Source organism: Anabas testudineus, chromosome 13 (genome assembly GCF_900324465.2).
Source record: "Anabas testudineus chromosome 13, fAnaTes1.2, whole genome shotgun sequence".
Classification (NCBI taxonomy): Eukaryota; Metazoa; Chordata; class Actinopteri; order Anabantiformes; family Anabantidae; genus Anabas; species Anabas testudineus.
The window spans coordinates 13,938,365-13,966,145 of record NC_046622.1 but is presented as its reverse complement, the minus strand read 5'-3'; the positions used below and the strand labels follow the sequence as shown (position 1 = coordinate 13,966,145).

General features: G+C 41.2%; 1 protein-coding gene across 1 annotated transcript in view; it reads left to right on the top strand.

Annotated features, from left to right (window-relative positions):
- Window positions 1-24,761, top strand: part of dner (delta/notch-like EGF repeat containing) — a 41,277-nt gene extending 16,516 nt beyond the window's left edge. The window contains exons 2-13 of the mRNA XM_026366329.1: window positions 7,961-8,305; window positions 8,390-8,487; window positions 11,619-11,782; window positions 14,216-14,364; window positions 15,264-15,417; window positions 15,998-16,111; window positions 20,291-20,524; window positions 23,291-23,413; window positions 23,532-23,645; window positions 23,766-23,897; window positions 23,982-24,228; window positions 24,490-24,761. Coding sequence (XP_026222114.1) covers window positions 7,961-8,305; window positions 8,390-8,487; window positions 11,619-11,782; window positions 14,216-14,364; window positions 15,264-15,417; window positions 15,998-16,111; window positions 20,291-20,524; window positions 23,291-23,413; window positions 23,532-23,645; window positions 23,766-23,897; window positions 23,982-24,228; window positions 24,490-24,601 — 1,986 coding nt within the window. The 3' untranslated portion in view covers window positions 24,602-24,761. The remainder of the gene's footprint in view (window positions 1-7,960; window positions 8,306-8,389; window positions 8,488-11,618; window positions 11,783-14,215; window positions 14,365-15,263; window positions 15,418-15,997; window positions 16,112-20,290; window positions 20,525-23,290; window positions 23,414-23,531; window positions 23,646-23,765; window positions 23,898-23,981; window positions 24,229-24,489) is intronic.
- Window positions 24,762-27,781: the final 3,020 nt, after the last annotated feature.

The following is a 27,781-nucleotide window of genomic DNA, read 5'->3' as shown; positions in this document are numbered from 1 at the left end:
AATGAAATGGTGGTGAAATCTAGTTTGTTAGATTAAATTTGAGGAGATCCCTGAAGTGAATCACTTATTGTATGATGAGATGTGACTTTATAGCATAGGTAGGAAATTAAAAAATCTCCCTCTGAATGAAACTGTTAAAGCTAAAATATTTGTATAAATTTGGGGAAACGTGCAGCAGTTCTTCTCGTTTCGTCCACATTTCGACGGTGGAAGTGCACTCGTTCATATTTTTCCACCGTGCAGACTTTAACACAAAGGTGTTATTCACAGGGTTTAGAAATAACACCAGTCACCAGTCAGAGCCTGAAATATTCACTTTAGCTGTGACTCATCAAAAGTGTTTCAGTTTCATTCTATATTTAGTTTACTTATGTGGCTGGATTTTCATCAGTCTCCTGCATTATGTAAAGGAGCAGGGTTTGGATTGGTTTGCAGAAAGTGCTTCATGTCACAACGACCTGTGAACGAACTGACACTTTTTACCAAGTATAAAAATGACATAAAAAGCCTGAATGTCACCTGTCAGGACACAAAGATGAGTATTAGAGCTCAGAGCTGAGTATTGCACTTACACACATTGTCTTGGCTGCATGAAAGCTGATATTTCCACAGTATTACATCTTCCACTTGATTAATACAGTTAATTACGTACCAGCAGCAATTTTTATATCTTTATGTATACATTCTCATTTAATTTCATTACTGGATCATTTGTTGTTTGTCTTTTTCTAATCAGATCACGTCCCAGAGCTCAAACCTCATGAGAGGATACTGGAGAGAATAGTGAAGTTAAAATGACTTCATTGAGAGATGATTTTCAAGTATTATTTTGTCACTTCCATGAATTAAACATTGTGTTTTAGCTGGATTGCGGGTGCTCATTACACACTGCACCTTCAAGTTACAAATTACTGCTGGCTATATGAAAGTTTAATTTGGTTCATCTAGCTAATTGCTGGGTGATTGATTATATAATTACAGAATATTTGTTCCTTGGCTGCTATAGTCAGATAGTCCTGTTGTAATTCCCTAACCGTGGTGATGGAGAATCAAGTAGTTGTATGGGTTTTGTAGGGTCTATGGCCTGTGTGTGTCTCAGGGTTGTATTTTCTCTCCAACCTTATAATTCCTGAAATTTGTTCGCCTCCTGTAAGATTACACAACGCACAGAGATGCTCTAGTTTTTCTCAGTAGCCTTGAATTCGCAGAACAGCAAATGCTTGACAAATGCATGCTCGGTCTTAAAGACGAATCTAGATCAGACGCATCAATATTTAAGCACTTCTCTCATTAGTAAAATATGAAATATAAGACCCTCGCAGACACATCTGCTGATATTCCTTTATTTCTGACTGCAGATGTAGCAGTGCATTATCATGATGTGAAAAGCTATGTTTAGATACTGTATATGTAAATCTACAATAAAGCCTAAATCTTTCTTCATTCCTTGTTTAAATATGAATCAATAGCGTTTTATGTTTCAGCTGCAAATGTCTGCATGTGAAGAACTTCAAATATCCAGTCTCATTACGTCTCAGCATGTCAGACTTTTCACACAAAACCCTCTTTGGAAGTGATGCAATCTTTCTGCAACAACACTACTTTCTGGTAACTGTTCCTCTCTATACTTCAGTCAACTTAGAAATGAAAGAAGCTGTTTTTTATTTTATTTTTATTTAATAGAATGGAAGGCAATCCTCTTTTGTCAGTGTCAAAGGATTTTATAATTTCTTTATGTATGAATGAAGGATGCAAACACAGATGGTTGGAGAATAGTCAAAGTTCAACCATTCAGTCTATAACTACAATTTACTTAAACTCAGAACAATGCAGAGGCTTCTTGGAAATAATTCTTGTTACGTGTCTGCTCGTTTGCAAAGTGCAGCTCAAATAAACAAATAGGATGTGAGGAGCTGACTAGAGACATGTGGGTAGCTGTCAGGGCTCCGTCTTCAATAGCAGACCACCAGCAAGTGAATCAAGCTTTGTTCTTCATTTCTGGAGGAACTTTTTATGAGAGAAACTCTCTCTCTCTGCGACAGCCTGCAGCAACAGTTTCCTTATTTGTGTGAGAAGTGTTTTCATGAGAGAGTGATTAAGCAAATGCTATCTTTATCTGTACTCCCTCTTCAGCGGGGGGTGTTGCCACTCTGACTGCGGGAAAATGGCAAAATGATGATAAAGAGCTCCGATGTGGAAGTAAGTGGATTATAAGATGGATCATCTCTCTGCAGCACGATGGGGTCTTTGTGCAAATATTGAGACTGTGTTAGAGGGGAACAGGTGTGGTGAGGGCATGAAAACGCACGCACGCACACACACACACACACACACACACACACACACACACACACACACACACACACACACACACACACACACACACACACACACACACACACACACACACACACACACACACACACACACACACACACACACGTGTATTGTACTGTGCACTAATTGCTTTCATGTTACCTAGCTACAGTAGCTATGGCAACACACCTTGGTCATTATTAAAGAGCTATAGAACAATTTCAGGCGACCTCCTGAGTGTCCATGTCAGCGGCTCATGGTGTCACACAGAAAAATACACACATACATGTTACTGTAATCGTGTTGTGGGTGGGGGTGATTGTTATTATACTTCTATACTATATGTTCCTTCAACTTAATGCAATCATGATAATGTTTTTATATGGAATATAATCACTGGCTGGATCATGTTTAGATACCACATATATTTTGAATGGATGAAGTGGTACAATTTAGCTTAAAAGTAATTAAAAACAATTTATCTGAAGTCACTGTTAAGTCTTGATATATTAAGATGAACCACAATATTTCCTGAATAATGCCTTAGGCACAAAAGTGATGCTGCAGGATTGGAAAAATAAATGTCTAAGAACATTTTATTTAAATGTTCAAGATCAACACATAAGATAAGATAAGATAAGTGTTCAGTAGGAGGTAGTTTTTGTGACTCTAGTCACTGAAGGACTTAATCAGTCCTTTGTGCTCCCTTTCTATTTCTGATACGTGCAACAATTGCAGTATCATCAGAGTACTTCTGAATGTGCGACACATTGTGCCACATGAAGCAGAGTCCTACTAACCCACATCTATGGTCCTGATGACAGCTGATTAATGGCCTTTGAGTAAGAACATTGTATTTTCATGTCTCTGTTTCAGTTGAATTGTCATGTGCAGTGTGACTCATCTCTGCCACAACTTTGTGTGTGTGATTAGCTAAACGATGTGACCATTAACGTGAGCGGTTGCCGCATTATCACCTGCTGATCAAATGAGTCAGCCATAAACAGTAAGTGGCTGATGTAGTGGTGGAGCACTCAGTTAACTGGAGCCATAAAACAGCTGACAGCTCGAGCTCCGTCAGGGTTGGAGGTTCATGGGAGCTTGTTGAACGTCACTGTTGATCTGCTTGTTTGCATTAAGTCCTCTTTAGTAAAATAAAGTTCTTATACTCAACATCCTAAATACAGACAAAGACAGTATTGAGGGAGCAGATTTTGACATAAAACAATTTCAGATTAGAAATAAATGCACAGCAGAGGAGGGATCAAAGCATCACAGGTAGTTATGAGGGTTATGCAAAAGTGAATTACACTTAGCAAGTTGCTTATTGGGGCTTTAAGCTTCTATTGAACTCATTTTCTTTTAATAAAGCAAGCTAGATAAATCCTCCCATTGATGCTGTGGTTTTCCTCATGCCCTCTGTTTATCACCAACCACTTACTTTGCAATATCAGGCAGAAGTTTACGTCTTAAATGTCCAATGCAGCTCGACTCACTCCGGTGAATTGAGTGGTACAACGAGGCTAACAGGCAGTTTTCTAAAAGCATTTGTTAATCTGTGTGGAGAAATCTCTGTACCCAGCCCTAAGTCAGAGGGCAGCTTCAGATCTGGCGGGTTGGCTGGGATTTAGTGTAATGACTTGCTCAAGGACACTTCTACTAACGTTTTTATTAAAGATTCATCTCAATAATCACCAACTGTGGCCCCTGGATCAAAATCAGCTTTAGCTCAATGTGCAACGCATTTTTTTTTTTCAGTTACTGAAGCAACTGCCTGTTGACTCAGCACATCTAGTATCATCAGAAATTAAACATTTCCATGTCAAGGTGTCTTGTGTGCAGGTAATGAGCCTTTCTCTGCTCTCACGTTTAGCATTTTAGGAGCCAAACAAAACACTTTGAGCTGCAGTTTTTGTGTTGTCACAGTGATGAAAGCATGAAAAAACCGTCTCTTCCTACCTTTCATTTTCATGTATTTGTCAAGGTGTGATCTAATATAGTGGCTGTGTGTTCAGTTTACACAGCTAAACGTAATGATCCTTTTGCTGAGTGTCATATTTAAGGTTTGATGTTCAGAATGGATGAAATACAGTTAAAGTTGGACTCACTTTCCATGCTCTCGTTCTTTCTGGAGTGATTTTAGGCTTTTAAGCCTATATTTCTTTCACTTCTTTCATTTCAGTTCAGTTAAATATTCAGAAATGCATCTGTCTTCACTTCAATACAAGACTGTATCTTTGTGTGTGTGTGTGTGTGTGTGTGTGTGTGTGTGTGCCTTTATGCGGATTGTATATAGAAACAGATTCATTCTGCCCCTCCACCAGGTTAAATTGGTGATGCCAATACCTGAAGTAGTGTTTCTGTTTCCCTCCATCCTTCTCTATTGATCTTCCCTTCTTGAGGCAGCCATCCTAAATTAGCAAATACATCACAGCACCAATTAATTTAGCCTTGCAGGATCTCTTTGTTCTGTTTGTTGGTCCTTGTGGGAATATAGATAAAGGGACTAATGTGGGTTATTATCAGCTGCTTAGAAGAAATTGATTCATACCCAAGTCCACGGCATACAGCTGTTTAGTGCAGGAGATTAAAAAATATGCAGGACCAGGCCTAAAAATATGCTTACTTATACCATCATGCACCATAGTTAGTGCAATATAATCAGGCAAATATGTGAAAATCAGGCGTTAACTCGCTTTGAATGAATAAATAATCCAAATCTGATACTATATAAACTCCATCAAAATGTAATTATTGTAGCAATCAATTCATATGACAACATGTTTTATTGGATTGATTATATTTCTGAAAAATAAGGTCATCATAATTTTCTTAGGGCCCAAGGTGACATGTTCCAAAACTGTGCTATAAAACAGAAAAGAAGCAAACATTTCCCAGTGGGGTGCTGAGGCTAAATGTTTGATGAAGCTTATAAACACAATTACTGACTTTTCTGACACAATTATTTGAATTTTACCAATATTTCAAATTGTAGTGGCAAGAAAAAGTATGTGAACCGTGGTTTTCTGTTTTTCTGACATATAGTGCTAGTTAAAAAAAGTATGTGAAGACTGTGAATCAGAGCTGCACATTGTTCAGAAGGAATTTCAACCCATTCTTCCTGAAGAACTGCTTTAGCTTGTTGTTAGCTCATGTTCTTTGGACGTCTCATGTGTGGCTCTGTTCAAGTCGTTCCATAGCATCTCTTTTGGGTTGAGGTCTGGGCTCTGACTTGGCCACTCCAAAAGGTGGATTTTGTTTTTTTTAAGTCATTCTGTTGTGGACTTGCTTTGGTGTTTTCGTTCATTGTTCTGTTGCATCAGCCAATTTCTTCGGAGTTTCAGCTCATGTACAGACTTTCTCACATTATCCTGAAGAATTTTTGATACACTTGGGAATTCATCTTCCCCCCAATCACTGCAAGCTGGCCAGGCCCTGATGCAGCAAAGCGGGCCCAAATCCTGATATTTCCTCCACCATACTTTACAATTGGTATGATGTCTTTTTTAGTTCAATATAGTTTCATCAGTCCTCAAAACATTTTGCCAATACTGCTGTGCAGTGTCAATGTGCTCTTTGGCAAACTTCAGGCGTGCAGCAATGTTCTTTTTAGTAAGCAGCAGCTTCCTTCGTGGTGTCCTGCTATAGACATCCTGCTAATGTTTTACCTACTGTAGACTCATGAACACAGATGTTAGCCAGTTCCAACGAGGATTGGGGGTTGTTTCTTTACCTCATTAATGAATGTTTGCTGTTTGCTCTTGGAGTCATTTTGACTGGCTGCCCACTTCTTGGTAGAGTAGCCACAGTCCCATAGTGTCTCCATTTGCAGATTGATGGCCTATTGTAACGTGACTTAGATGGACATTGGTTCACATACTTTTTCTTGCCACTGATACTAATGTAATAACACAAAAGTGCTGCAATAAAATTTTGATAATAATGTCTAGTTTTGATTAACACTGTTATTATATTAGTTGTGAAGTTTGTTTTTCAGGTTATGGTTTGTGTTAAGCTGGACTGCAGTACATTCAGAAAGTTTCTTTCGAGAATATTCGAAAATTGTTTTAATATAATGTAGTCTAGTATAACGTCCAACAGTAAATCATAAACATAGCCTGAAGTTTAGTTCATAGCTTACAGAGAATTAACACCTTTGTTAAGATAGAATCTCTGCCAGAGCTGTTGTACTGGATTGTTTTGTATCCTCTCAGTGTGTTTAATCGATAGAATACAAAAGTGGGAGTGTAGAAACCCAGCACAACATTATAAATATCATTAGCTGATTGTTATTTCCCAGATAACTAAAGATCAGATTTTAAGTCCTTCTGAGTTCATGTTAAAGACTTGTTGTGTCTCTTTTTGTGCTTTGTTAGACCAAAAACTGTGTGGCCAGGATGGAAGCTATCAGGCTGGAAGAGAAATCAGGAGTGACAGATGAAAAAGGTCATAAGCTGGACTCAAATGCTTCCTCTGACCCAGACAAACCTGCATTGCTGTTCTCTAAAGGTTGATAAACTCAATCCCCGGTGCCGTTTGAGTGGAGATAGGAGCAGCAGGCTGTGTAAGGACTGTAGAGTGTCCTGCTGGGACTGTTGGGGCTGTTGTGCTTCAGAGCAGAGAGACAAAGTTTGATAGAGGCATCGCGAGTAAAAACCTGTGAGAGATTAGCACTAATGAGCTGTGACTCAGCCGTGGAGAGAGCAGACTGTTATTGACACTGATGCTCTGCTTCTCCCTCTCTCTCTCACACACACGCCTATATACACATGCTCAAAGGCACATCTATATGCACGGAGGGATTTGGTTGAGCATCACTACCATCCCTGTGTTCACTCTCTCTCCAGCGTGGGTTTTTGTTTCTCTCCTAGTTGTATTAAAACTGTTATCTAGGCACATTTAAACCGGACAGCTGGAGGTGCAGATACCTGAGTTTGTTTCAGTGAATTTACCAGAAAATAATAGGCAGGAGGATTATGGACGTTCTTAAGCCTAAGAAGGCTTTGAAAGCAACGCAGAAGGCAACATGGTGTCAGGCATAAAGCTTCACAAGCCTGGTTTTGTCCTCTTTCACCTTCAGCATTCATTCAAGAATAGGTTCCTCCAAATATGATCAATTATTGATAAGGGAAACAAGTACGAAGGAAGCTGTCAGGGTGCATTTTCCTCATTGCTGCATGATGGAGGAACCTTGTTTGGGGACAAAATGCAGGTGTGTGTTTGCAGCGATGCCCACATTCATACTGTAGTGTGTGAATTTCTGAGAGTGATACAGAGTGAAATGTAACTGCAACAATTTATTGTGAACACGGTCCCGAAATTTAATAAAAGAAGAGAACAGTGCTGAAGGTGTAAAAACGGCAGCTGAGTCAGACAGCAATAAAAGAAGGAGCTGAGTAGCTCAAGAGAGAGAGAGAGAGAGACTACCTATAAAATTTCTTGTTCTTCACAGTGTTTTAAGGCCCACATAAAACGAAGCTGGATCTATTCTCAGTGGACAAGAAGTAACAGAAAAAGGTGCTCAGACAGTGAAGGGGACATCAGTGTAGGCAGGATGATCTGTGAAAAACACAAATCACAATGTTTTTGTTCTGTCAGCTTCACTAACTCTTCCTCTTTTTATTTATTTCCTCTATTATTTCAGTTTTTCACAGACCCATGTGCCAGCAGCCCTTGTCTCCATGGAAACTGCAGCCGGAGTGATGGTGGGGAGGAGGGGGAGCCGGCCTACACCTGTGAGTGCACCGAGGGCTACGAGGGGGAGAGGTGTGATCAAATCCTACTGGACCTGCCGGCCGCCGACTGGGACCCCGCCACCCCCGCTGCACCTGAACTAGCTACCCCTGTCGCCTCCACCACCGTTGCTGCCACTCAGCCCCCACAGCCAACCACCGTCCTCTCTACAACAACGCCGGCTCCTCCCACCCTGCAGCCATGGCAACCCAAATCTGGGCAGAGGCTGCTGGTGGTGCCGTGGGAGGCGGACAGAGTGAGATAACTTCTACATAAAAATTTAGGTTCCTGTGGGTTTACCTTTACGACGTAGCAGGAAGTCACGTGTTGTGTGTTTCAGGTGACTGAGGGTCTGCACTGTGTGAGTCCTGAGCTGTGCGAGCTGACATCAGGAACTCTGACTCTTTCTCTGGAGGTGCCTGAAGAGACGGCTGTAAAGTAAGAGCATCCTCAAGAGCCTTATATGACCGACTGAAATCCCATTAAAGCAGTGCTAGATTAACCTTCTATAGGACCCTGGTGCAAAATGTAGCTGTGCGTCTTCACATATCCTGGTTTCTCCCACTGTCTTTGCTTATCCTGCTGCCTCTAGATGTAAAATGATATCTATAAAGTTATAAACATTGTACAGTTAACTACATATGACAACTTTATATTTATATTATATTTTCACCACTGACCCAGTAGGCAAAAGTCAGTGAGCTGCCACAGTAATCTTGTGGTACTTTGATTAACTCCTCTAATGTTGCCACAAACTATTTGCCTCGTTTTTACCATTTTCCTTGTGACCGTGTAAAATATTTAATTTAATTTTTTTATATTTGCCATAGTGCAACCGGTTGTTAAGACTGAACAGCTGCTAGTGACGTAAGAGGTTGCTGTGAATGTTTTTTCTGTCACAGTTATGGTCTGAACAATCTGACATGAACACAGCGTTGCCTCAGCAATGATGAAAATCAATGTTATCACATTAAAAGTCAGTGATAACTGGGATTTTCATCTTGGTATCAAGTGAGGACACATACACCCAGAAAACCATCTGAAAACTCATTAATTAACACAACTTATCTACATTATCTACATAAGAAAAAAAAAACTTCCATTAGAACCTGCTTTGCATTTTACCATGCAGCAATTTTTGTTGGCAACATCGAGCAGATAGGAGCTTTTGTAGCTAATGACCTTCCTCTGGCGCTGTGTCATAAAACAGTGTATTATACCACTTCAGGTGTATTCTCTTTCAGAGCATGTTTGCTCACAAACAGGACCACAAATGCGCCTGTAAATAAGTGTTAATGAATTATGCAGAAGCAACGGTCAATGGAAACATTGGCCGTCCTTAATGTTGCCCCTCATTATCATGGCTGGCACGACTCGGGTTTCCAATCACAATCAAGACTTGGAGCCACGAGCTGCGAGTTAATCAACCGCTGCTTCTTTGTTTTCTTACTGTTTCAACACACACGGACCACTTGGAGATGAGGCAGCGATCCAAAAGTGGCATTGATTTACAGCTCTTGTGTCCCAAAGAGGCTGGAGAGAGTGAGAGGGAGAGTGGTTAAGATACTGCTGCACAAACTCAAACGTTTTATATAACGATATCAACAACACTAACAGTGAGTGTCAGTGGTGAGAATATTAACTTATTCAAAAATTTGGCCAATGATAGCAACTGACTTGAAATAGTAATTAATTTACTCGGTAATAGATAACTGGCCACTGTTTGCATTATAAGTGATGAAAATGCCAACAGAATTAAATTAAAGCAACTTTTCCCCTTTCCATTAAATATAGGCCACCTTTTTTTTTTTTTTTTTTATAACTATCCTTTAATATAGCACATACGAAGTGGCTCAACTTCAACTTGAAGTAGCAGTAGTTCCCCAGATATCTGAGCTCCTCATGTTGCCCCTGCGGCTGGGTTCAGACACTTTGCAAAGGAAAACTAATTTCAGCAGTGAGTAGCCTGTCCACCATGTTATTTTGGTCTACACTCATTGCTTCACCTTCAGGCTCAACTCCCACTTCGCCACAAAATTTTGGGACAGCCGTCACGCTGATCCACCTGTGACACTCCGACTTGGCCTCACTCATGAACACGACCTAAAATGAGTCTTCAGCAGGCCTGGTCTGAACGTCTGAAGCTGGCTCGTGTAAGGAGCCGTGTCAGAGTTTGCCCTTTTACCTCTCGCTGTTGTTACTCGTGTGATGTGAGCTGAAGCATCTGATTCTGAAGTGTTCCCACAAGTTTCTGCTCTTTTTAATCTTTGTTTGCTCTGTTAAGTAGATTCAGCTGCAGCTCTTTGTATGAAAAGTACTGTAGCGGTAATAATAATAATTATTGTCCTTGTTAGTTACAGAAGCAGCCTTTAAAGCAAATGCATAAAGGCACGAGTTGAGAGGATAAGCAGTGGTTTTTAAAATTTGTTTTTGTTGATATAAGGATATAATTATTTCGGGTGTCGGTGTAAAGTCAGAGAGGTGCTTAGAAGCTATTAGCTAGTGAGGAGCTCCACTACAGCACCTGGTTGACACGTTTCACTCTGTGCTGCTTGCTTCCTGCAGTGTGCCAACTCCGCTCTGCTCCGATGTTTGCTGTCTCCTCAGCAGGCTGGCAGCTGTCGGAGCTCAGCGTCTCTGGCATCGCTCTTCTCATTCTGCCCAGCAAGAGTCTGGCTGCTCTGCTCAGATGTTTACAGATGCAGTTATGAGCTTTGTCAAAATCCTCAGCGTGGCAGCTTGATTCTCAACCGCGGCAGACGTCCAGATAGAGGATTTAACCTCATGGCCCAGGGCATCTGTAGTTCTCCCGGGGGGGTGACAAATTAGCTTTGATGCTCTTAAATCTCATCAACATCGTCCAGTGAACCTGCTTCTTTGTCAGTTTCTCTGCTGGTCCATGTTGGTTTTCACTTTTCTTTCAAATTGTCTGTGACTTGATGATTTATGGCTCTCCGTTCACCAGGATCAGTTTTTCTACAAAAAGCAGCATTACTCCCTCTGAGTCAGACCCCTGGTGGCCTTTAATCACCAGACCTGACCATGATGCCGAGTTGGAGTAACGAACAAGCAAACTGTTCTCGATCATCAGTCCTGGGTTCAAGCATGGGACAAAGTGGCCAACAGTCTGAAAGCCATCAGTCAGCGTTATGGCTGCTGAGCTCCCACAGATGACCCTGTGTGGAGAATGAAGGATAATGACTTATTAAGCTTATGAATTAGACAAGTTCACCGCAGAGGAGTCATTCTTTTATCTTATCTTTCAAGCTTATTTTGTTGACATTTAAACGTTGTATAAAACATTGGGCAAGATGAATCACCGGATCTACTAAATAATGAGGGTGCTGCGCGTGGGTTATGTTTCTATTCAGTACACTTCTTGCCAGAGTCTGCTACCATCCATCATTTACACTGTGAACACTGCAAACCTGTAAATCAGCAGCTGAAAAACAGCGTAGAATTAAAAATACATAGTAATCAGTATAAACTGAGCCCAACTGTACATGAACATAATCTGATTCTCTTTCTTCTTGACTCCTCTCTTTGCTTTGCCTCCTCCCTCCAACCAGGGTGGTGGTGAATGCCAGTGGAGCTCCAGTGCTGTGGCGTGTGAACGAAGATGGTTTCCTTCGTTCCTCCATTTTGAACGGCACCATGATGTGGTTCCTGCAGGCCCCTGATGGACTTGTAGTGCCAGACCATTCACTGCCCCTGGGACAGAACTACTTCCTCAGTAAGATGCTTCTGATTTGCAAATATTTTTATGGCATATGACATATTTTTTATGTCAGTCATCATTCTTTAAAGAAGTAAGCAACATAAAGAAGAACTAGCGGAGGTTATGAGCTGCTTATGATTGATCTGTATTCAAAGAAACAACCTTGAGCAGAATATTGAGCAGTATAAGTCAATATAAGTGAAATAATAAAAACTAAAATATGGAATAATAGTTGGCTGATCTGTTTTATTAAATCAATCACGTCTATTCTACTAAAATATGATTAAATCTACAGAGAGGACAACATTTTGATAAAACTTTTATTTGTATGATATTTTATTCAACAACCGCAGAGAAGCTGAATAGGACACAATCTGAAACACCTCCAAATAGGTCATTTACCACGGAGTCAAAAACATCAGAGGATTAATGAATTTAAATAAATGGTATTTGCAGCGTTTGTTCCTGACCTGTCATTGGAGAGAATCGCATAACATTTGCATATATGAGTCAGAACTGTGTATTTGCATAGTAAAAAAACAGATATTTATGTTAATATTCCATCTGTATTTTGATTCTGAGCTTCACACACGCAGGTTTTGTGAAAGAGTGTGTGCCAAAAATGGTACTGTGAGAGGAAGTGGCTGCTGGAGGGGGGATAATTGGAGTCTCACTCTTTGACTGGAGGGCTGTCTGACCTCTGTGTGTGCTCCACGTACCTGATGCTGTTTCACTATGATGGCTGTCTGCTGACCTTGATATGTCTGCTGTGGTAACACAGCCTGCGCCTCACCTGAGAGAGAGAGAGAGAGAGAGGGAGAGAGAGGGAGAGAAAGAGAGAGAGAGAGAGAGAGAGAGAGGAGATGACCCTGGAGAGTTAAATCTCTAGAGGGGACAGGGTAATGATGGGAGAGAGGATGAGTCAGTAAGGAGGAAGAGAGACAGGAAATAGAAAAAGGCAAGACAGAAAAGATTAGAGAAGAGGACAGAGGATGCAGACGGAGGGCGAGAATGAAGGTCAAACCACAAGATAGAGAAACACGCAGTCAGGGTGTAGAGTACATACGTTTTCATGTTCACCAACAAAAACTTGCATTTACATTTGATTTCGAGTGTGTGGTAAATAGGCCTGAAGGAGTGTGACCTTGTGAACACACATGGGTGCAAAGAAAAGTTATGCAAATCATCGCCAGGCAGGGAGGAGCAGTGCAGTGACATTGCATTTCTTCTTCACGCGTCGCTGTGTCTCAACACCGGTGATGTGCGTTCAGGATGTGAAGGAGAGGTGACTCTGCTGGTCCAACATTTGTGTCATTGGGCTGATGATCGTTTGGTCGGAGGTCAGAGAAAAAAACGTGCAGTTTTAGCAGCCCTCTCATTGGCTGAGGCGCTTACATCATTGCTGCTGCGTCACCGGTGGACTTGAACTTCACTGGCTTGGATCAGGCTTTTACAAAAAATATTCACTACAAGGCTATTTTTGGTCCCAGCTCTTTTGTTAACACTTTTCAGCTACTGCATGTGAGAGTTTATTGTCCTGTTGGCAGCAGTGTGGGCTTTTAGAGAATCATTTAAAATCTACCGATAGAAGACAGGACCACAAAAGCTACTGTAAATAAGTGTTGCTGAATTATGCAGAAGCAATGGTCAATGGGAACGTCGGCTGTCCTTAATGGTCCCCCTTATTATGACGGCCGGTAAGACTCAGGTTTCCAATCGTCTACCAATCATGGGATTAGTGGTTTCATGTTGAAGTGTCCTTGGACAAGATACTGAACCCCAAGTTGCCCCCAGTGATTTAGGTCAGCTGCCTGGCAGTTCTGCCATGGGTGTGTGAGTGTATGTGTGTGTGTGAATGGGTGAAGCAGTGTAAAAGTGCTTTGAGTGCCAGTTAGGTAGAAAAGCGCTTTATGAGTGCAGGTCATTTACCGACTAAGTACATTTACTTACTTACTTTAAATGAATTCTGCTGAAGTACTTGAATATTTCCATTTTCTGCTACTCACTTTAAACTTTGACTTCACTACAGACACAGATATTGTACTTTTACTCCCCTACATTGTGATTTATAGTCATTAGTTGCTTGTTTTAATACATGATACAGTATGATCAATTGACTGTGTGGCATTTATAAGATGCACACATTAGTTGGTATGAAACAAATCATTTACACATGGTACTTAAGTATTTTGTTTTCATTCAAAACCACAAGTCCACAATATTTTAGTCTGGAGGACTAGAATATCTATAGGATAATTCCAAGTAGAGGACCAAACACCCGAAAGACAGACCCACACTGGCAACACAAGGGCCATCTGCTTATTATTCTACGTAAACATCTTTAGCATTAAGTAGAAATGTATCTCCAAGGACACTGGATATTCTCTTATGCAGTGTACAACAAATGTTACATGAATAGTTTATAAGACTTCAGCTCTTCTGTGGCAGGTGTGCTGCGCGTAGGGACCCCCACAGCTCCAGAGGTCACCGTGCGTCTCAACCTGACAGTGAAAGCCAGCAGCTGTGTGGAGCCCGGCAGCAGCTTCAGTGACCCTCAGTGCTCTGGAAAAGGCAAATGTATTACACAGCCCTCTGAGGTGAGCAATGAAGGACACAAACACCAACCATCAACAGTTTCCATGTCAAAATAACGTTTGAGCTTCGGTATAAATAAAGCTGAAGGACACAAAGGTAAAAACCCATGGTGTCGTTTTGTACTTGTTTTATTCCTTAAACAAAAAATTGGTACTGAGGCAATGAATTGTGTCAAAGTAGAAAGTGAAGCATCCAGATATTTGCAGTGAGTATTAATAAAATTCATTCAGGCTTGTTTCTTGTTGTTACTATGAGCATGGTTTCAGCAATCACAGAGCAGCTTCAAAATAATCACGCAAAGTTTCCATGTTTACATAATTCAGCAATTTCACTGCAGCTGCATGTTTGCACTTTGTGACTTTTAATCATAATTCCCAGACTTTTAGCAGAAAATCACTTAATAACAGACAACGAAAGCCTGAACCGTGCAGGGCAAAAAAACGAAATGCCACAAATTACAGTTCAGCATGATCACATGCTATTGTATATAAATTATAGGGAGCTGAAAATGTACGTGGATCTGCTTGAAAATAAGCAGGTGATATTAGATTTTTATATTAGGACACAAAGGCAGAGAAATACTTGAGACCTGTTGATCTCAAAGTCATCCACGCATTGAACTAAAAGATGTGCAGCTGCAGTGACTCTCCCTGTGCTAAAGAATTAACAGACGTGTAGAGAGGAAGGTGTTGCAGAGACATTTCCATAGTTTCTCTCTTTTAGCTCAGTTTCTTATTATAATTCCCATCGGTATTTGAGCAAATCAAAGTGTGTCACTGCTGCCTGTCGAATTATTTTACAGTCTGCATCTTCATTTCGCAGGTTTCAGCTCTGTCTTTAATTTGTCTCACCTTTAGGGCTCATTGATTTGACGTGTGAAATTTGTGTTTGTGCTTTGCAGAGCACTTTCTTCTGCGAGTGTGAGGACGGCTACACGGGGATCTTCTGTGAGGAATTTGACGCCTGCCACCACAGACCTTGTCGCAACAACGGCACCTGCACCGACGTTAGACAGGGGGATGAAGGGCGTAACTTCACATGTAGCTGCCCCTCAGGTTCGTGTGTCATGCCATATTACATGTTCTCACTCAGGGGCTCGAATGCGTTTATTGCAGCTCTGTGTGTGATCTGCAGTTTCACGTGTGAATGAGTCTTCAAGAAGAGTCCCAGAGTAGATTGGTGCTGTTTGAGAATCTGTCTTAATAAGAACACAAGAACACAGCTTGTACTGAACCTCTGATCTCGTCACGTTTATTTTAAGACTTGAAGCGAGGGCCTCTGGTTAGGAAGGTAAATGTCAGAGCTAACCACTGATTACCTGTCACTTTCTGGGAATGGTGCTGACAAGCTCTGCATGAGCAGCTCATGAGAAGACAACAAACAAACACCACTGTCATATTTAGTTTAACTAGGTGGCTCAGATAAGTTGCTGTTTTTCTCTATTAGGATCATGTTGTCTACTATCATGGTCCTTCACCACCTAAAATATGGTCAAAATATTTGAAACCATAACATATGACTATAACATTACACAAAACTGGTGGATGCTGGTCATATTTGTGATCACTTTTAGCAGCATTTAACCAAATGCAATGTAAAAAATGTAGTCTAATGCTATTGGTGTATGATTTGCAGGATATGAAGGGGAACGCTGCCAGTTGCTAGTCGACCACTGCCTCTCTCAGCCCTGTAAGAACGGTGCTACCTGCTTCAGCAGCCTAGCTGGACCCAGGTGCTACTGTTCTGAAGGTAGGAACCCAATCCCAGCACACAGGAGCCAATCTCTGTGTTTGATTATGTGTGTTTGCTGTAAGCGAGCCAGAAAGAATGAGTAAAGCAGACAGGAATAGCAGCATGTGGTGAGCGTGCGTTCTTTCCATTATCAGTTTTAAAATATAAAACAAATGTCCTTGTACAGGGAAGAGAAATAAAAGCAGCAGCTTATGTTGGTTAAAAAAGAGGATCCTGCAATTTCTCAGCTGTCTGATTCTAGTTATTATCCACTCTCTCAGTATCTGTGCCACTGAGATGCTTAATTTAAACCTTCCTCCTCTTTTCTAATTAGTCCTCATGGCCTCAGTGACCTGCAGCAGCCTCTCTGGGGAAATCTGTGACTGCAAAAACTTCTGCCAAAACAGCATTTCTTAAACAGAGCCTATTGGTTTCTGATTAATTTACACTGTGTACCTACAATGGGGACTGTATACCAACTGCTTATGTACACACACACAAAATACAGGGACAACGTTAGGCAACAATGGAAGATAAAGTAGCAGGTGGATGTAAAAGCTGACAAGAAGGTTGTTTCACTGTTCGAGGTACAGCTCCCAGCGGTCAGTTCATCTTCGACCCGGCCTCACTCGCACTGACTGTTTTGTTAATCTGCGGCAAGGAAACAAAGTCTCCAACAAGGAAAGGAATTTATAATCCACTGCTTGTGTATTTATTTTCACAAGAGAGAGAAACAGCAGTGAGACCTGAGACCTGTGCCAGCACCTTTTAATTAGTCTGTGCAGATTTTCTCCCTGAGAGCGCCTTTAAGCATTTCACTGTGTTGTTGTTTAATTTTGTGTCTAGGAGAACTAATACTTTGGCACAAATATTGTGTTTATTTACAGGTAGCTGCAAACAGTATTATAAAATCCTTCAAAATGACTGCTGAAAAATTAATATTCAACATAACATGAGCAAATAAACCCAATTTTTCTGTCCTAAGTTGAACAGTCAATAACTGAGGAGAGCACACACTGCACCAACATATACCATCCTCTCCACAGCAGGTTAGGTTGAGCTCAGTGTCATTTCCTGGTCAAAGATCATTATCAGTTACTGTTTATATGTTTAGGAAAGGAATATAAATACTTTAAACCAGATAAAAAAAGACTCCATAAGTACAGCAGTGTCCCCCATTGGTAAAGAAATGTAACCACACTCAAATACCCAAACTTGCATGTACAGATATACACAGACACATACGGTCTGCAGATCCATATCTCCACTTGCTGCTTAGTGCTGCTTGGCTAGGATCTGCACCGACACAAGCAATAGATAAAATGATGGACGACATGACAACTGCAGCAGATGTCATCAGAGACATTTGTTACTCCTGTTTGTTTTCCTGTCACCAGCACATCTCGAGAAAAAAATGTGACTAATGTGGTTTTTGGAGTCTCTGTAGACGTTGGGTCGTTATTGGTTTTCACCCCGTAGTTATGAAAGGTGAAGGTGATGGAGTTTGAGACTTACTGTAAAGTCATAAGAGTGCAGTCTTTCTTCAGTTTGTGGTCATGTTTATGGGATCAATTTACTATGACTTGTACTTAAATTTACTTATTTACCCTGAAAGTCCATGTTGAAGTGCTGATGAAGTGAAAGCTGCATTAATATATGAATTACATATGTGAATTACATGAATGTAGACAAGAAGATTTGCACTTTGATTCCACAGCAGAGAGAGAGAGTGACTACCGCACTGATATTAAGTTTGTTTCACTCACACATATTTACTCTCTCTCGCTCTCTCTTTCACACATGCACACACTTATGCACACTGACACAAGACAAAGTGCGACTGCCTCCAGTCAGAAGTAGCAGGGCGGGCGGGGGAGTGAGTGAGCCAGCTAAAATTAAACTGCTAATTCTTGTTAATGTTTGCGCTTTGAATGCCAGGAGCAGGAATGAAAATACTCCTGTGTGTCAGCCAGGTCTCATGTCACACTGGGTACATGTTTGTGCATATTTACAATTATATACTGTACATATGGACGGTAAATAGAGAAAAACAAGCAGAGAAACTGAGTTCAAGATACAGTGTGAAGGTGCTCTGCAGCATACAAGAGAAAAGAAGTGACGAGATGAGCGAAGTGAAGAAGCTGACGGGGATGTTTCCCTGACTTCTGCACATTACACCTGTCTTTCTGCAGCTGAATGATGAACGCCTTCTCAGTAAAGGCTTGCAGATCAATGGACGCTTCAGAGAGATCTCTTCATTAGCTCAATGGAGTGTGTACGCCACTGTAGTCAGCACAGGGATTTACTATGCTGCTGCTTTAAATACGAGGACCCACACACACACTACATCACAGCAAGGCCTGCGCACGTATGCAGCAAAAGTCTTTCAGCCGCTCCGCTGCACAGTGGCAGTTCTCCTGGGAGGTGAAGACAGAGGAGGAGCAGGACTGAAGAAAAGGAGTTATTTTTAGAGGAGGATGAGGATAGGTGAAAGTAGCAGGGCCTCAGAAGCTTATCAGAAGACGTGAAGAAGAAATCAGCGGCTTCAACACACAACCAGTCACCCACAAAGGAATATGTAGCACACGGGTCGGCACACAAACATGGAGGGGCATTGTTGAAAACAAAGCATGACAGAAACAGATCCACCCTGTGCCAGAGATACCGGTGTAACACAGCAGTCGGTTAGTTCTCTCAACAAAGAGGACGGGATAAAAGAAAGAAGATAAAACTTGCTCTAGGTGGTGATTTTGGGAGGTGGATGATGACAGAGTGAAACTATGTATTATCTTTGATTGTCTGTGTTAATCTCCCAACCTCTGTATCTAGAGAACTAAGCAGCCATGAGGCCCACTGTAAGAAGTAGTTTGACATTTTGGAAAAGAGGCTGATATATTGGCCTAAGATGCATGTGCAGTGACAAGAAAAAGAACAAATATAACGTGCCTAAAAATAACAACACACACAAAAAATCTGATCAATCATGTCTTTATTGAGAATAAGCGTAAAAACTTCATAGTGCTGGTAGTAAAAGTATGTGAACCCACCCTTGGCAGCAACAACCTCAGTCAGGCTCTTCTTGTAGCTGTGGATCAGACCTGCACATCGTTCAGGACGAATTTTAGCCCATTCATCCTCCAGAACCGCTTTAGCTCTGTCATATTCTTTGGACGCTCTCTTCAAGTCGTTCCATAGCATCTCTATTTGGGATGTGGACACGCTCTGGTGTTTTTGTTCATTGTCCTGTTGCATCACCCAAATTCTACAGAGTTTCACCTGTCGTACAGACATTCTCACATTATCCTGAAGAATTTTTGATACACTTGGTAATTAATCTTCCCCCCAATCACTGCAAGCTGGCCAGACTCTGATGCAGCGCCGGCCCATATCATGATGTTTCCTCCACCATACTTTACAACTGGGTGATGTTTTTATGATGATATGCGGTGGTCTTTTTACACCAGATGTAGTGCTGTGTATTCTCTCCAAATAGTTCAATACAGTTCTGTCAGTCCACCAAACCTTTTGCCAATACTGCTGTGGAGTGTCAATGTGCTCTTTCGCAAACGTGTTTGTTATAATTGTTTGCACATTATATTTGTTAATACTCTTAGATGAAGATCAGATCACATTTTATGATCAATTAATACAGTCCGGGGATTCACATACTTTTTCTTGCTACTGTATGTGTGCAAATAAGCCCACAAAACTTTGTAGTGTACTTTGTAGTATTTTGGTTGTAGTGCTCTGAAGAGTGGGGATCATTTCATGCTGCAGTGGATAAGGTATCGTACTGCTTTAACAGATCGGCTTAAACACAGCTCCTACTGTGCCACTCTGCCCGCTGCTAGTTGTCAGTAGATTTGTTTGAATGTCCAAACTTTGGAAGACTTTTATTTACCTCTTGTCTTCAAAGTTGGTAATCCTTACTTGTAATTAAAATTGGTGTTAAAAGTTCCATGTTGTCAAGGAGTAGATGAGGACACTGTAATGTATTAGATTTTGAGAAATAGTTAATTCAGTAATGTCAGGTTTCCTGATAGTGTGTTCATCTTTCCAGAACTTCAGCTTTCTTCTTGTTCTTTCTTCTAGGTGCAGAAACAATTTTGTACAGTATTAGTTTCCCATCATTTTCTTTCTTTATACCTCACTGTCCTGACATTTCCAACTCTTGTCTCCTCACTGACCCTCTCACAGGCTACCAGGGTGCAACATGTGAGCAGAAGGTGGACCCGTGTGCGTCCAGTCCCTGTCACAATAATGGGACGTGCTATGCGCAGGGCCCCGGGCCCCTGGGGTTTGGCTGTAGCTGCACAGCAGGCTTCACCGGTCCTACTTGTGCCCAGCTGGTGGATTTCTGTGCTCTGAACCCCTGCGCCCACGGTGTGTGCCGCAGTGTGGGAAACAGCTACAGGTGTCTGTGTGTCCCAGGTAAACTTCAGTGTCACACATCTCAATGACTGATGTAGACTGAAGAGATCGTTTTAATTTTAACAAGCCTGTGGTTGTAAATAGATATAAAGTATTCTGTTCTCTTTGAAAATGAGAGGTAATCACAGCTGACTCTCACAGATTTGGGAATAGTTGAGTAAATAAACCTTCTGTGTATCTCAGTGTTTGTGTTTGAAAGGTGAAAATTAATGAATCAGACTCAAAACAAACAAAAACAGAATCACATAATTTCTTTAGGACCTGCTGATCCCTTGTCTGTTGTTGCTACACTCATTCAGAAATCCATCCATGCTCGTTCTTTTCTGAATTTTCACATTGCCCCTCTCAGCCTGCTAAAATCTGCAACAGGTGAGTAGCAGTAAACATCACATGACTGAGTGATGGTTATTTTTAGACGATTGCGATTGTGGCACTGGTGCAAATGCCACTGTGACAAAATCAATTCAGTAGAAAAAACGATTTATCAGTATCCATTGTCTTGCAATTACCTTGCAGGGATGGAGAGACAGATGACTTTGTCTCTCAAACATAATTTGACGCTCCAGCCTTCCAGCTCTGTGTTTACACCACCTGTCAGTCAAAGATATCACTGTGTTGATCTCTTATTTGATCTCTCCTGCATCAGCAGTATGACTTGAACTAGGTAATTATTCAGAATCGAGTTGTTTTTCTGTGGCTTATGCTACTGTTTTATCTTGATAGTTCGGTTTATACAGAAAAACTGCTGCACAGCTGTTCTTTCATTTACTCATTAAGAATTGGAAAGATGGTTAAACACTGATTTTTTCTTTATTACAAAGCTACAAAACAGTTTTCTAAATATTTCTACTAACAAGAAGTTATTGCTTTTTAATCCTTCCATTCTTCATACTCTTTGTGTTCATTCAAATGCTTTTCCTCACTTCCTGGCCCAGAGCAGACATTCATTGCTTTCCAATTATTCAGAAAGCTTCTTTTCTTCACCACAGACTGACCTTAGTGTTTTTCTCTTGCATTTCTTCTACAGTTTTTCTTCTGCTTGTCCTTTAGTCCCTCCTTGTCTTTATCTTCCTGCCTTTTAACTCATTTCCCTCCCATCCTCTGTTGTCTGGTTTCCCATGGTGAACAACATGCGTTTTGTGTGTGTGTCCTCACAATGAGAAAGGTGTTTAAAGAGCAATTCTGAGGTTAAGATTTTAGGGTTAGAATTGGGTTTTGGTTAGGGTAACACTGACTGTGTGTGTGTGTGTGTGTGTGTGTGTGTGTGTATGTGCTGGCCAATCCATTCTCTAGCTATGCTGGTTGAGCAAATGCTGCCCTCCAATCAAATGTGTGGATTCAGATGGCCCTGTCTGATGGGAAGGGGGGAAATTGGTTATCTGTAATTAGCATCTCAGACATTACAGCAGAGAGAGAGACACACACACACACACACATCAGCATGTGCATTCATACCTCAAACACCAACTGGCACTCTGTGATGAGGCGGAGAAAGGGTCGATTTTTGCCTAAAACGTGTGTGTGTGTGTGTGTGTATGAATGAACGGACGAATACAGGCGCTTGTGCGCCTCTCTGTCTTGCAGAAGTGTGTTGATGTGTGTAAGTGCCTGCTGGCTTTCTGAAAGAAAGCTGCTGGGGAGCTGATATGTGGAAGGATCCATTCTCCAGCTTCCTGTAATCCAGCTCACATGAGATGCTGCCAGCCCACCAGCCAGCCCACAGAAACCAGACACAGTCTTGGAAAAGCACTTGACATTTCTCTGGCATTTCACAGAGAGGACCCTAGAGGATCTAACCGGGCTCCTCATTAATTCCTCCTCTTTGCTTCCCAAAGCACACGTTAGCTGTGGCTCTGGGAGAGTTTGTTGAAGCTTCAGTCAGTGCAGCGGCCCCATTGAGAAATTTACTAGTGAGAACAGAGCTAATGAAAACACCACACTGGTCACATAATGACTCGAGAGACAGTGGTCCTCTGGTGATTTGTGTTCTTTAGCTGTAGCTGGTGTAACATTTCTAGGACGTGCAGTGGCTCAGTTGGGAGTGTGAGCGAGTATACGAAGGCACAAGTGTTCACAGTGAGGGCAGTTTTGTTTTTGAACACTGTTAAAATGCATCCAGATAAACATACACTGACTTCTGGATAAATTAAATGTATTTTTTATTTGCATCCATATCTGAAGCTTTATCTGCATAACTGGCAACCACATTGTAGCAGTGCAGATTAAACAGAATTAGTTAGCTGTGCTACAGTATAATTACAAAACTAAAAATTACTAAATAACATGTAGAACCTTTATTTAATATTATTGAGTTTGGTGTTATTTGTTATTAAGAGAATCAGAAGATGCTATGATTGTCTACAGCTGCCATCCTATGGAAAAGACAGTGCACTGCATGTCATTTGACCTAGTGCCCGATCCCACTAATAGTACAGGTGCAGAGATAGTGACACATTAATTGATAATGTTAACGAATGGACTCGTTTGTGAATTCCTGGCATTACAAACCTACATATCTAACTAGATTAAACTACAGACGTTGTGGCATTATCCTACATTAACTCATCTATGACAGATTTCTTTAAAAAATTCAGGTCCACTTGAAAATCACAATGAATAATTCTAACTGCTGATTGCAGCTAAAAATGTCAGCATGCTCTTTCAGCAAAACCCCTCCTTGATAAATAATGGTTGCAGCATCTTCTGATTGCACCAGTAATGCAGCAGTGTGTCATGTAGCAGTGTGTATTTGTGTTTCCCATTAAGGCTACCATGGCTTGTACTGCGAGGAGGAGTACAACGAGTGTCTGTCTGCACCCTGCCAGAACTACGCCACCTGCAGGGATCTCATCAATGCCTACGAGTGTGTCTGCACGCCACAGTTTGAAGGTATGTGCGGCAAGTAAGCACACACGTGCTTCTTTTAGGTGATAGTTTCACAGTACTAAACATACAACAAGATCAAATAATACATGATTACTGTGTTTGTTTGTTTGTGTGTGTGCAGGGAGACACTGTGAAATCTACAAGGATCCATGTCTGAAGATGCGGTGCCAGAATGGAGGCCGCTGTGAGAGTGCAGGACTCAACGCTTCCTGTGCCTGCCCACCTGGATACCTGGGTGAGCACTGGTCCCACAATCTGCCTGATAACCAGTAGACTAGCTGCCCATTCTCATAGCTCATGATGAAGCTCAATGTTACTGTATTGCTACTAAAACCAATCTTACATTCCTGCTCAGGGGAGAGGTGTGAGGTTGACATCAATGAGTGTGAGAGCAACCCTTGTCACCATGGAGGCACCTGCATTGACCAATCAAATGGCTTCACCTGTCACTGTCCACCTGGCTGGGTGGGCCCCAGCTGTGAGATCCGTAAGTCAACCTGTCAGAGAAACTATGTTTTGCTATTAATTAAACTGCCACAATGTGAGAACGGTACGTTTGCGTGTGTGTCAGACCTGCAATGGAAGCCAGCACACCCCGACGACACCCTGACCAACATGCCCCGCCACTCCCTCTACATCATCATTGGAGCACTGTGCGTGGCCTTCGTCCTCATGCTCATCATCCTCATCGTGGGCATCTGCCGCATCAGTCGCATCGAGTACCAGGGCTCGTCACGCCATGCCTACCAGGAGTTCTACAACTGCCGCAGCATTGACAGCGAGTTCAGCAACGCTATTGCCTCCATCCGCCATGCCAGGTCAGTGGAGGGATTTGTCTGAGTCTAAACTGTGGACGTTGAATTTAAATAACATTTAACAAGCAAGAAGTTGATAATAAAAACAAACAATTCTGAGTTAATTTAACTTACAGACGCTCAGCTTTAAGGTAATGAGGTGTATATAACCAAGTACATACATGCATCATGCATGATATATGATGATTTCAAAAATGCATTGATCATCATGAAAATTTCATGATCAATATTGATGCTTAGTTGATGTTTACACTTTCTTATTAGATTTGGCAAGAAGTCCAGGCCTGCCATGTATGACGCCACTCCCATCGCATATGAAGACTACAGTCCTGATGACAAGCCTTTGGTTACCCTCATCAAGACAAAGGATCTGTAAAACACAACCATCCCAACACATTAGAAGCTGCACACGTACAACTGCACATGTAGACATGTGCACACACGCACACACACACACACACACACACACACACACACACACACACACACACACACACACACACACAGAGTAATATAAATCTTTAAGTATTTCTTAAGAAAAAAAAAGGAACAAAACAAAATTGAATGTAAAGTTGAGGGGAAAAAAGTAAAAAACATACTCAGTAGTTTAAAATACTCAGATCTGGAGTTTGATACATCTATTTTCCTGTCAAAGTCCACAATAAGGCTTTATTGTAGCATAAGAACATACATCGCATTACATAAGTTATTGATGATGAGTGACTTTACCAGTGACGTCTGCTGTACAGTAGAGTGACTTTAGTCTGCACCTGGCTGTTTGTCTGTAGGTGGAGCCCAGGAGCCCAAATTTCTAAGTGTAAACGCAGCGGACAGTCTTTACAGGTGTTGTAGAAATAGGTCCACTCTTCATGGTGCATAAACTGTATCTTTTTCTATATCTAAAAAAAAGATTCTGCGGTAGGTTGCCTTACTTTGTGCATGGTTAGATTTGATGCTCTGTCTGCATTATTTTAAAATCACATGTACTTGGTTGTTGGTTGTTATTTTTTTTCATTGCAGTTGTATTTCTCTCTGTCAAGATTGTGCCAAATATTTTCTTTGAGTAATTTATGGTTAGTAGATACATACATACATGTATAAATCTATAAAACTAGTCACAGAAGTTTACTTTTTAAAATGCATATTGTCCTGTTCTTTACATGCAAGTTTCTCAATGGTGTATGAGTAGTAAAGACAGTGGGTTTACTGGAGTACTGTGACCCTACCATCCTACTGTATGTATTTCAGTGATATTTAGGATAATAGGTAGGCATATTTCTCAATGCACAGAAAAAAATAGTTGGTTTTACTCAGTGTACCTGTTTGTTTCAGAGTACAAATTCACCTCTACTAACAGTGTCGAATAGTTTCTGAGAGTTTCTTTGCTGGAGTGGTCTCTTGCTGACATCAAGGAGGAGAAGAGGAATGCCAGGGAGGAGGGAAAGGAAGCTGAGAAGGATTATATCTACTGTACTCCAGAATATATGTGCTTCTGTGTCCTGCCAATGGAAAACTCTGTGTGTGCAGCTATGTTGTTCCTCTCAAGGTCGAGCAGTGTTTTACCAATAGGCTTAGCTAATCCTCTGATTTATTTTCTCTCATTTTAAACCACATGATTATCTAATATCTATGTTAAATGATGTAAACAATAAAGATTCAAGTGAATATAATCTACAGTACTCACCTGGTGTCTTGTGTGGATTCTGGCTGAAACGTTTTTCAGTGCCATACAATATTTTTTACTTTGACAAGTACAGTGGCAAGAAAGTCAGTGAACTATTTGCAATTTCTTGGTTTTCTGCATATATTGATCATGAAATGTGATCTGCTCTTCATCAAAGTCACAAATATCAACAAACAATATTTCTAGGCTGATAAAACACCATTAAACACAACCATTGAACATACAGAGTGATGATGGAAAACAGTTCTGCAGAACAATTATATCTCTGTTTCATCTGTCCACAAGACATTTTCCCAGCAGTGTTGTGCAGTGTCAAGTCGGTTTTCAGCAAATTTTAGGCGTGCTGCAGTGTTTTGTTTGGAGAGCAATGACCTCCTCTGGGGTGCCTTGCCATGGATATCATGTCTGTTCAGTGTTTTGCATATGGCTGACTCACAAACAGAGATGTTAACCAGCTCCAATCAATCCATCAAATCTTAAACTGTTACTCTGTCTATGGGTCTTTTTCACCTCAGTAATCGTTTTGCATTGTGCTTTCAGAGTAATCATGGCTGGGCGCCCACTTCTTTGTCTGACTGTGGGATGATCTAAACTCTTTGAGATTGCTCTGTTTCTCTTTCCAGCTGCATGCAAATCAACAACTATTTTTCATAGGTCTTATGAGATGTGTTTTTTTCTAGGCGTGCCTCACATCAGCTGATTTTGCTTACTCTGTTTGTTTTTATAAGTCAAGGTAGGTCTTGACCACACCTTCATTCTCATTTCATTGATTGAACTCCAGGTTTGCTAACATCTGACTCCAGTTGGTGTTTAATGACTTCAGAAGCTGGATGTTTCACTTACTTTGTGCATATATTTAACATTTAATTTTAGTCACTTAGCAGACGCTTTTATCCAAAGCGACTTACAAGGGTAGGGTAAGGAGGTCTTGCCTAAGGACCCCTACTGGAAGTAGGCCACAGCTGGGATTCGAACCTCTTTCCCACATGGAAGGTGGTGATCTTACCACTACACTAACCAGCCGCACTTAGCAACTAAGTCATGATTAGATGGTGGCACAGTTGCATGATGTGGTATATTTTGAATTTAAATGGTGTGACTTCTTTAAAAACATGGATCCCATCAAGACTAGAAGATGCAAATTCTCCCCAGCATCTGTTTTTCTGTAATGTTCCAAGGTCATACCCACCAGACTGAGTCCATCAACGTCCTTTATTGAGTGTTGGTAATATTCTCACCCCCTCTGACCCCAGTCTTTATCCAGATGTTCCTCATAGAAATAATAAATACAGACTGTGACTGCAGAGTCATGACGCTCAACACACCTACATAGCTTATGGTCTGCTTTGAAGACTTGATCTTTGTCCTCTGTTTGCCCTGGAGGGTTAGGGTGTTTGCTTTTTGGTTTGACCGGAGTCCCACAGCACATTATTTGTAAGAGATTCTGAGCCTTCTTCACAGTCTCCACCTTGACAACCTGAGATCCATATTTTTCCATTGTGCTCGAAGTAGTTGTGTAAAATACAGAATTACTGCCCAATAGTTAAATATGTACACCATTTTGGCAGCAATACAATTAACCTATTTAACATTTCCCACAAAGCAATGAAGCGTGTTAAATGGATTCCCAGACCTCACTTTGAGAATAAAAAAAAAACTGCCTAATCATTTTGAGTACCAAACAGCCAGGAAGTCTGAATGGTGAGAAGATTAGATCAAAATGTGTGGGCACGAGTGCAGCAAATCACTACAGACTTTGTCCTCGGCTGCCTTTGAAACTTGGGAATTATGAGAACAGGACTTCAAACTAACCACGTTTTTATTGACACTAGCCACTGAAATAATGCCACGGCATTCATGCTAGGTTTTTAT